Genomic DNA, 11691 nt, shown 5'->3' with positions numbered 1-11691 from the left:
TGGTTCAAACCTACCAGCCACTCCTCGGAAGGAAGGTTGGGCAATCTACTTCCGTAGTGATATCACCTTGGAAGCCCAAGGAGGGGCCGCTATGAGTCCAATCTGACTCGATGGCAATGAGTTTGTTTGTTTGTTTTTTGGTTTGCCAACATTTGTTATTTTCTTCTTCTTTTTTTTTTTTTTTTTATCTTACCCATCCCAAAGGGAGTGAAATGATATTGCACTGTGGTTTGGATTTGTGTCTCTGATGGCTAATGACATTGAGCATCTTTTCATGTGTGGCCATTTGAATGTCCTCTTTGCTGAAATTTTAATTCAAGTCCTTTGCCCATTTTATGATTGAGTTATTTGTCTTTTTGTTGTTATGTTATCGAAGATATACATATATACATATTTGTTGTTGTTGTTATGTGCCATCAAGTCAGACCTGACTCATAGTGACCCCTCCTTGGGTTTCTGAGGCATTATCACTACGGAATTAGATTGCCTTATCTTCCTTCCGAGGAGTGGCTGGTGGGTTTGAACCGCCAGCCTTCTGGTTAGCAGTCAAGTGCTTTAGGCACTACGCTACCAGAGCTCCTAGGCCCACCATTAGAGAGATGTAAATCAGAGCCACAATGAGATACCACTTTATTTACACTAAAATGGCTAAGATTTAAAAAACAGAAATTAAGTTTTGGCGAGAATGTGGAGAAATCAGAACCCTTATCCATTGTGGTAGGAATGCAATATAGCTTTATAAGTTCCTCAAAAAGCTGAACCTGGAGCTACCAGATGACCCAGCTTCTCACACATGAATGGACACATGTACATCAGTGTTCATTGCAGCACTATTCACAGTAGCAAAAAGTAGAAACAACCTAAATACCCATGAACAGATGAATGGATAAACAAAATATGTTGTATACATAACTGCTATAAAGAGAAATGAAGTCCTGATAGTGTTGCAACATGGTTGAACCTTGAAAAGATGTATGAGGTCACTAATAGGAAATACATAAAATAGGTAAATATATAGAAATCAAAGTTTTAATGTATATAGTGGTTACTATGGGCAGAAAAGGGAGGGAATGGGTGGTGGTAGTGGTATTTAGTGAGTTTTTGTTTATGGGAATGGAAAACTTGGCAGAGGACATTGGTGATAGTTATACAACATGATTGATTTATTGGTGTCATTGAGTTACATGTTAAAAATGCTGAATTGGCAAATATGTTGCTATCTATATTTTCACAACAATAAAAAAACAGAAGAACCCTAGCTATTTGTTTATGTTTGTCAAAAGTTACATGCTCATATCGAGTTAAAAGTCATTTACTTTTTTTTGGCCGTTTAATTCTGATTTCAGGTGACTAACTTTATTAATTCTTTTTTTGACCATTGACAGGAAACTTGTTATCAAATTTAGTATATGTATGCTGAAAAAGATTGTCTACTTTATGCTCTTTAACTTTTTTTTTTAAAACACAGTTTTTTTTTTTTTTCCCTTACTGTTCTGGCTATGGCACTGGCTTCTAAATCTCTATTGGATTCTGCTACAGTAGTATACTTTCATTGTAAATATATATATATATATGAACTAGAAAAGTAATTCACTTATGTTATAATCAAAGTAATAATGCATTTATATTTTAGTTTAATTGCCAATTATGATTTACATGGATATCAACTGTAGCTGATTGTTATGTCATTATGAAGTATTCAAATGAACACATTAAAATGCTAATAGGTAAGTAGAAAAATTCATTCAAGCTGAAGCACTATGCCAACACTGACTACATGGGGTGATACGTTTATTATTAACACTAGAAACGAGTATATTGGGTGCTCATAAAACAATGCAAAAGTATCTTGCATGACACATCAGATAAAGTGAAATGTAATCATATAAAAATAAAATTGTATTTAATGGGAAATTAATTTGTACTTCTTCAGTTTTTGTATTTAAATTGGTTAAATTTAAATAATATTAAAAATTAAGTTCCTTAGTTGCAGTGGGTAGATATCAAGCGTTCCATAGACACATGTAACTAGTTGATACTGAATTATACAGTATGTATGTAGGGCTTCTGTTCTGTCTTCATTGTCCTTTTTCTGCTTAATTTTGATTTTATTCCTAATAGTTTCTTTTTAGTGCAGGGTAATGTCCTGGAAGGCAGCCTGATGAGTCAGTGTTGAGAGTTCAGAGGGACTGGATTGCTCCAGCTCTTTCATTCCTTACCCCTTGTGCTTACCCAGTATTGGAGAAGTGGACTGTCCTCCCCATTTAAGCTGCTGTTCTAAAACTGGCTAATTGCAGTAAAGTGTATTGCTCTATTTCTTCCTTCTTCCTTTCACACAGACTTGCCTAGTGCAGATCTTTTGGCTTTTGGTGGTTTGTTTAGTCTTGCTTGCATTTTGAGGTGTGTGGGACTACTTTCCTAATTCTATTGTAGACTTTTCCCATGGGTTTTTGGTTTTGCTACTTAGTTGTGTTGTCTCTATTCAGGGATTTGGAGAAATTAAAAAACTGCTTCTATCATCTACTGACAAATAAATTTTCGTAATTGCTTTTTGAAAATCACAGTACATGTAATTCCCTTTTGTGTTAAGTGGAAATTAGAAGGAATAACGGTAGATATTTAAGGCAAATGAGAAAATGTTTGGGGGAGGATCAAAGAAATAATAATCTAATTCTTTTGCTGAAAAAAAAAATTTTATTTTTCTCTGTCTTCAGTTTGATAAGAATTCTACAGAGATGGAAGAATTCTTAAGAATGAAGCAACAACTCAAAGAGAAGGAAGAACTCCTTAGCTCTTTGCAAGCCCAGCTCAGCCAGACCCAGGCAGAGCAAGCTGCACAGGTAGGAGTGGAAGGTACCTTGTAACAATTACAATAAAAAATCATGAAAGTCTGATGGCTTATGATATAACAAGTCAATTCAGACAGCCACTTTTTAAAACCTTAGTAAAAGTATAGTGGCTAGAATGTTCCAGTAGAAATTAGAAGGGAGATATGATAGTATCCAAGTGTGTTGCTAGGGAACACTATCAGATTATCAAGAAACGTCCTAGTGTGTTATATTTCTTGATGAATTTACCGTAGCCTCGTTGCTGACCGTTCCTTAGTTCTACAGGCCCTGAAACTTGATTTTAATAGCACACAGAAGTACAGTCTTTTAGGAATAGGTACATGCTAACTAAGTTCAGGCCCTAGGGGGTGGCCTTGGAGCTAAGGCATTCACCTGTCAAGCATAAGGCTGGTGGTTCAAACCCACCACCAGCCTCCCTGCAAGGTAGACCAGGCTGTCTATTTCTAGGAGCTCTGGTAGTGTCGTGCCTAAGGCCTTTGACTGCTAACCAGAAGGCTGGCGGTTCAAATCCACTGGCCACTCCTCGGAAGGAAGGTTGGGCAGTCCACTTCCGTAGTGATACTGCCTTGGAAACCCAAGGTGGGGTTGCTATGAGTCAGGTCCGACTTGATGGCACATAACAACAACAACTAAGTTCAAGAGAGACTGACAGTTAAACCAAAATACCCTTTAAACATGAAAATTAGAAATATATATGATTAAGTCTGTTCTTGCCAGGACTTCAAACCAGTTCTTCCTGGTTCCATCATGGCCGACGAAGCAAAATCAGAATGGACCTGAATTTGTAAAATGTGGATCTACCGGAACAATAATGGGAACAGGAAAAATTATGGGTTGACACCCTGTTAGAAACTTAGCTCCCTCTTAGAAAACAAGGGCAGTGGGCATGTTGCATAGCAACCAAATCTCTTGACTGGCTGAGTCAGAAATAGGAGTGTTGGCTCAAAGATAATGGACGACCACACCACTTTGAATGTGTGTTACTCTCCACAGTCCTAACAGTAATCCAGTCTCCTGCAGCAGGCTCCTGAAAACGCTTACTCTACCTCTTCTACGTCTCTCGTTCCAGGGCTTCAATCCATAATTTTTCCCATTTCATTTACCGTTCTGGTATACCCACACTTTACAAATCATTTCTGTTCCAATTTTGCTGTGTCAGCATGATTGAACTCGTTCAAACCCCAGTTTGAAGCCCTGGTTCTTGCTCTACAGTGAAATCTTAATGGAAAATTAAAGTCTAATCAAAAGATTATTTAGTGAGCGTGCCATCAGAAAGTGGCATAGGTTGTGTGATTGATTATTACATGGCATGTGACATTCTTCATGTTTACTTCTGCCACCAGGACCAGACTGAACTAGTATTTGCATTCTTTCTCTCTGTTTTTCTAATTTCCTAGTTCCATATTTTTCTTTTGGGCTGCTTTTGACCCATGAAACATTTTTTTTCACCTGGAGTGCCTTTGCATATAGCTAATCTTATCCATCAGATCTTTGTTATATTGACAACTTACAGTATCGGAGGTACGTTCTTTCTATAGGTGAACTGTTGTTATGTATACAGTTAAAATTATATATCTTGAAATTCTTAATTTTACCTATTAGCATTATGTTTCCATTTTATGTACACGTACTATAGAAAATGTAGGATGGAGAAGTACAAAACGTGAAGTTTACCTACAACTTGCTTAAAAAGTGGAAAGCTAAGATGTGTTAAACATGTTAACAGATTGGTTAAAGTGCAAGCAACTCAGAATAAGTGCTAAAGGAAGCAGCAACACAAACTACAAGTATTTTGAGAGGTAAAAGAGGTTACTGGGTGTGTGACAGTCAAGGAAGTTTACATGGAAAAGATAAGTTGTAGACAAAACTGGGTTGGAGAGATAATATTCTAGATATACTGGAGGAGATATGTTAGTTGGGAATGGTAAGAATGCAAAGGCTCCAAGAAGAAAAAAAAATATGGTACACTTACAGAAAAGGATGTATAGATGTGTTTGAGTAATGAAGGACACATATGCCTGCACAGGATTCCAAATTCATAGTGAGATCAGAATTTACATAATCAAAAACATTTTGAAGATTTACCACGGAGATCCAAGGTCAATTCAAGGCATCAGAAATCAGCAGTAGTTGAAGAATGGTTGATCAGCATGTTCAACCATAGATCTTAAGGAAACAAACAAGTGCAAGTATACACACACACACATACAAACATGCAAAACATAAAAATAAAACAATAAAAACCCTGATAACAGCTTATATTCAATCCATTTATTTATCTTTCTTCTGTTAAGATCCAATTACAAATGAGTGTGATCTAGAAGCCTGCAAGTCATGACAGCTGAAAATAGTTTTCTGGGGAGGTGGTATGAGTTTGGAAGCACACCAGTTTTTTGGTTAAAGCAACTCTATTAAGACTAGAAAGATTGATTTGTATTTCTAGCTGTAGATAATCTTGAATATGAAGTACATTCATTTGAGTTTTTACTAAAAGGGTTTGAGAATTTCATTGAAAGTTACTGAGCATGCATGTGATTTTAAAAGGAGTGCCTAGGAATTAACAGAAATCTAACTTCATTTTCTATGTTTAATATTCTAATCTACTTAGAACTTAAAAAATACACATTATACTCTTATATCTTTATTTAAAGCATTTCTAGTAACCGTGCAAGTATCATTTTTAATTGAATTTTATATTTAGGCTGGTTTTTGAATTTGAGACTATGCCTCTGAATCTGGAAGTTACTTTTGGATCTCTCTCTCTTCCAACGTTCTCATCCATGACATTCAAAATTTCTAAAAAAGCTACTGTCAATTCTCAGAGTCTATCTTTGGAGAGTAGTCTGTGAGTTTTGTTTGTGCAATATTCAGGGAGTGTAACTTCTATAGTTTTCTGGTGTGTGTCTTCAGTTGAGTTCCATGCAGCAGGTGGTCCGAGAAAAAGATGCCCGCTTTGAAACACAAGTTCGTCTTCATGAAGATGAGCTTCTTCAGTTAGTAACCCAGGCAGATGTGGAAACACAGATGCAACAGGTTTGTTGCTAAAACTTAGTAGAATGATTTTTATTATAGTTAACATTTAACTACATCATAATATAGTCACTGTTCTATCCTTACCCACTGCTCTTCTCTGGGTCTTAGTGTGCTCCTTAGTTGGTTTCTTTTTGGTGTCCTTGTCTTCCTGGTGCATATTACCCTTGCCTTATCTTTTATACTTCAGACCTCCCTTTTTTTTTGGTTTTTGGTATGTGATAGTCAGAAATTAGTTTCGCTTCAGTTTGCTAATTATAGCCAAGCTTCAATTAATGAAGCCAGTTTTAAACTTTCAGAAAAATCAAAGATGAAGTGATTTTAAAGCACGAAGTCTTTTATCAAATTAGTAACTCTTTCTAAAAATTTATTGAGTATATTTTGAAAACTGGCTTCATTGTTTTTGAGTTAATTATCTACTAACTCAAAGGTATTTGTTTTTATTTAACGTGTAGTACAGTGCAGTATCCTAAGGTACTCCTGTAGTACTTGCTGGTTGACTTTTTGGTTGTTTTTGAGAAAAACGTCTTGCAAATTTTAAGAAGTCATTCAACTTACAACCCTGGCTAAACTTTCCAAATACTGTATACTACTTTCTCAAGTAGAATATTAATTGCATATGTATATCATGAGTTTAGTGGTGACGCCATGGTTAAAGCACTCACCTGCTAACTGAAATGTTGGCATTTCGTACCCGCTCGCTCCTCTGTGGGAGAAAGATGTGGTAGTCTGCTTCCATAAAGATGTACAGCCTTGGAAACCTCTGGAGCAGTTCTTCTCTGTCCTACAGGGTCGCTGTGAATCAGAATTGAATCTGTGAGTCAGTAGATTTTGAATCTTTATTTATTCAGCAGGTCTTTATCAGGTGCCTGTACTGTACATGAAAGGAAGAAGAAAAACCAAACTCACTGCCATTGAGTCAATTTGACTCATAGCAACCCCTCCTTGGGTTTCTCAGGCGATATTTCTATGGATGTGGATTGCCCAATCTCCCTTCCAAAGAGTGGCTGGTGGGTTTGAACCACCAGACTTCTGGTAGCCTTAGGCACTACACCACCAGAAGGAGAAGATAAATACCACATTTTTTGCACATGAACATGCACACATAAATAATGTGTACGTGCCTATAATGTACAGGACAAGCGAGGAAACTAATGTGTGAGGGGAGGTGCATGATCTGCAAAAAAATTGTATAATGCACATGTTATTTGTGTAAAAATATGGTCTTTTTTTTTGCCTGCAGAAAATGTTTTTTTTGGGGATAAGATACACAAATACCTGTTTTTTAGATATAGAACACTGACTATATAATTTTGCAAGTATAATATGTCATTTTCTGCCTTAAAAAAGCTTCCCAATTCATGCATCTGTGTGTGTCTGACTGGTTGTCATCTGTATGCTGGGAAAGGCATTTGTGGACATTCTTTGTTGGTGCTAGATGGGGCACGTGGCATGTTGGCGTCTTGCTCTTTAATCTGTCATCTTCAACATCTAGAAATCTTAAATGCATAAATCTATACGACATATTGAAAGATAAGCAGACAACCGTGCTCATTTGCTACTACATTATATCTAAAACGTTTTCTTGTCAGAATTTGAGGGTGCTGCAGAGGAAGCTTGAAGAGCATGAAGAAGCCCTGTCTGGTCGCGCTCAAGTGGTGGACTTGCTGCAGCAAGAGCTGAATGCTGCCGAACAGCGCAACCAGGTACTACCTAATGCTTTTTACTACCTGCTTGGGAATAAGGAGCACAGTGTTTGAGTGTTTGGCTGTCAACCAAAAAGGTTGGAGGTGCAAACCCACCAGCCTCTCCATGAAAGAGATGTGGTAGTCTGCTTTCATAAAGATTGTAGCCTATGAAACCCTATGGGGTAGTTCTGCTATGTCCTGTAGGGTCTCTCTGAGTCAGAATTGACTCGATGGCAGTGAGTTTAGTTTGGTTTGGCTTGGAAATACTCACTTCCATTTCAGTTTTCCAGGAAAAAATTCTATTATAAACCTCCAGAGAATGGATAATATTTATTTATTCATTTAACAAATACCTTATGGTGAAGTGATGGGGATATAATGATGAGCAAGACAGATAAAATTCTTTCCTTTAAGGAGCTTACATTTCATATCTTTTGTTACTCTTTTCCTTTGTGATTTTAGGTCTTTATTGTTGTTGTTGTTATGTGCCATCAAGTCAGACCCGACTCATAGCGACCCCTCCTTGGGTTTCCGAGGCAGTATCACTACGGAAGTAGATTGCCCCATCTTCCTTCCGAGGAGTGGCTGGTGGGTTTGAACCGCCAGCCTTCTGGTTAGCAGTCAAGTGTCTTAGCCACTATGCTACCAGAGCTCCTAGTTTCTCTAAAAGAAATGTTATATTTCTCTTGATTCTAAAACTAATCAAAGATGCTGATACTCTAAAATCTTATGCTGAAGTATCCTATTTTCCTGACCTTAAACCATCTTGTCATCCTCAAATTATTCCATTCTTCATACTCACTGAGATCTTTTGACCCTTCTGCTTTGTTCTTCTAGTATATTAGTTCTTTCTTGACCTCTCTCCTTTCCCTATTTTATATGGAGCCATGTGCAGCCATTAGGAGTATTCTTTTTACCAGCCCATGGTGGCCTGTTCCTTGCTTTTCTATCACATCCAGGTACCCATACCTTGATGCATAATCAGTGTTACAGTCCTATTCTTTGCTTGTTCATCTAGGTGCTGAGTGCTGTTCTAGAAAATCAATCATTTCCTCTCTTCTTAATTACCGACTCTTCATCATGAAGAGGACTTTTTCCTCTAGAATAGAAACATGTTCCTATTTTTAACTTTGTAACAAAATCCATACCCTGATGTTGAGGCCTCTCTATGACTGTTATCACGTAAAAACCAGTTGTTATTGAGTCAATTCTGGCTTGTGGTGACCCAGGGGTGTCAGAGTGAAACTGTGCTTCATAGAGTTTTCCTTTTTAATTTTTGTTGTTGGGAAAACATACAAAAGACATCCACCAGCATAATAACTTGCACATTTACAGCTCACGGAAGTTGATGACATTTTTCGTGTTGTGCCACCATTATTGCTATCCTTCTCCAAAATATTCTACCACCTATTAACATAAACTCAGTGTCCCCCAAACAAAAGCTTCCCCTTTTCTCCTCCCTCCTACCACTGGTGAACACTAACAATCTTTGGTGTATGTAGTGCCCAAGGCATTTGACTGCTAACCTACAGGCTAGCGGTTCAAACAACCAGCCGCTCCTAGGAAGGAAGACTCGGGAATCTACTTCAATAGAGATACCACCTTGGAAACCCAAGGAGGGGTTTCTGTAAGTTGAAATTGACTCAACAGCAGTGAGTTTGGTTTAATATATATATGTATATATATAATTCCTGCCCCAAAACCTATCTAGAAATTTTCCCTCTCCTCCCTTCCTATCCCTAGTAACCAACAAAGAAAGTTTCCTTCTAGGTATACACCTTTCCTTGACTTTTTATTATGGTGAACTAATACAGTATTTTTCCTTCAGCACCATGTCCACAAGTTCATACATGTTGTATGGTGTTTTGCAGATCCTACGCTATTCTTTAGTGTTGCGTAATATTCCATCATGTGTATGTACCATAGTTTGGTTATTCATTCTTCTGTTGATGGGCAAAACAAACCTAGGTTGTTTCCATCTTTTTGCTATTGTAAATAGTGCTGGGATGAACATGGGTGTGCATATATCTGTTCTTGTCCTAGCTCTCACTTCTTTAGGATATGTCCTTCTTTTGATAGTCCCACCAGCAGTGTGTGAGAGTCCCAATCTCTCCACATCCTCACCAGCATTTGTTATTTTCTGTCTTGTTGAGCTTTGCTATTAGTGCTGGGGCAAAATGCTACCTTTGTTTTGATATACATCTCTCTAATGGCTAATGATTGTGAACATTTCTTCTTGTGTTTCTTGGTCACCTGAATATCTTCTTTGGTGAAGTGTCTATTCATGTCTTCTGCCCATTTTTTAATTGGATTTTTTTTTTTTTTTGTAATGCAGTATTGTGCATGTATTTGCTTCTGTTGTCTGTATCTTATGTGCCCTTCCTTTCCCCAGTGTCATACACTCTTTCCATACCAGTTGTTTGTGTTTTTGATATTGAAGGGTTGGAGTTTTCTATAAATTTTAGTGATAAGTCCTTTGTCTGATAATGTCATTGCTGAATATTTTTTCCCATTCTGTAAGTTCTATTTTTACTCTTTTGGAGAAGTCTTCTGATACACATAAAACTAAAAAAACCAAACTCACTGCTGTGGAGTCGATTCTGACTCATAATGACCCCCCTTGGGTTTCTGAGGCAGTAAATCTTTGTGGAGGTAGATTGCCCAGGCTTCCTTCAGTAGAGTGGCTGGTGGGTTTGAACATAAAAATTTAATTTTTGGAAGATCCTAATCATCTAGTTTATTTTTTGCTGTTTATGCTTCTTGGGTTATGCTTAATAGTATATTTATGCCATATATTAGGGCCTCTAAATTTGTCCCTGTTTTTCCTTTGATGAACTTTATAGTTTTATTTTTCACTTTAAGTCTTTAATGCATCTCAAATTAGTTTTTGTGCATCTTATTTCATTTTTCTCCAAATGGGTATTCAATTTTGCCAGCACCATTTGTGAAAGAGACTCTCTCTTTCCCATTGAATGAATTTCAGCCCTTTGTCAAAAATCAACTGATCATGGGTCAGTGGGTCTATTTCTGGGTTCTCAATTCTGTTCCACTGGTCTATGCATCTCTTGTTATACCAATACCAGGCAATGTTGACAACTATGGCTGTATAGTAACTTTTGAGATCTGGGAGTGTGAGACCTCTTACTTTGTTCTTCTTCAGTAGTGATTTGCTTATCCCAGGTCTCTTTCTTTTCCATATAAAATCAGTGATTGGTTTTTCCATGTCTTTAAAGTATGTTGATGGAATCTGGATTGGGATTGCATTGAATATATAGACTTCTTTGAGTAGTATTGACATTTTCTCAGTGTTGAATCTTCCTATCCATGAGCATGGTATATTCTTCCATTTATCAGATCTCGTATACTTTCTTGAAGTAGTGTTTTGTAGTTTTCTTTGTATAGGTCTTCTGTGTTCCTGGTACGATTTATTCCCAAGTATTTTATCTTTCTGGAACTGTTTTAAATGGTATTCCTTATTTCCTTTTCAGAGACTTCTTTGCTGGTGTAGAGGAGTCCAACTGATACTTGTATTTTGATCTTGTATCCTGCCACTATGCCCATCTTTCAATAAGTCCCAGTTGTTTTCCTGCTGGGTTTCTTGGGTTTTCTATGTATAGGATCATATCATCAGCAAATAGGAATAGTTTGACTTTTTCCTTACCAATTTGGATACCTTTGATTTCTTTTTCTTGCCTTATTGCTCTGCTAGGACTTCTAATACAGTGTTGAATAGAAGTAGAGATAGAAGACATCCTTGTCTGGTTCCTCTTTGCAAGGGGAATGGTTTCAGTCTCTCTCCATTGAGCTGTTAGTTTTGCATATTCTATAGGGTTTTCAGTAGCTGATCTTTTGGAATTAGATTGGCAAGAATTTCTTTTGATGTACCTCTGGTTGGACTAGTACCTCTAGCTCTTTAGTTAGTAGCTGAATGTGTTAACTGCTTGCACCACCCAGAGACTACAAAACTAGTTGCTGTCGAGTTGATTCTGACTTTATGTCTTGGTCATACCACTTTCTATGCAACTGTTTTTTTTAAGAGCTTATTTTACATTCAATGTTACGTGTACATTTAGTTTCATTCCCCATTTACCATGTCCAACCCTAACCCAGTCTCCTCCCCTCCC

At 37.2% G+C, this 11691-nt stretch overlaps 1 protein-coding gene across 1 annotated transcript in view; it reads left to right on the top strand.

The window, feature by feature from the left end:
• Positions 1-11691, top strand: part of GOLGB1 (golgin B1) — a 125076-nt gene that overhangs the window by 16549 nt on the left and 96836 nt on the right. Inside the window, exons 5-7 of the mRNA XM_007943892.1 lie at positions 2724-2840; positions 5760-5882; positions 7472-7585. Of these exons, the coding sequence (XP_007942083.1) occupies positions 2724-2840; positions 5760-5882; positions 7472-7585 (354 nt within the window). The remainder of the gene's footprint in view (positions 1-2723; positions 2841-5759; positions 5883-7471; positions 7586-11691) is intronic.

The sequence above is a fragment of the Orycteropus afer genome, unplaced genomic scaffold, assembly GCF_000298275.1.
Source record: "Orycteropus afer afer isolate SDZICR_OR568_19922 unplaced genomic scaffold, OryAfe1.0 scaffold00114, whole genome shotgun sequence".
NCBI lineage: Eukaryota > Metazoa > Chordata > Mammalia > Tubulidentata > Orycteropodidae > Orycteropus > Orycteropus afer.
This window is presented reverse-complemented; position numbering and strand designations above follow the sequence as displayed.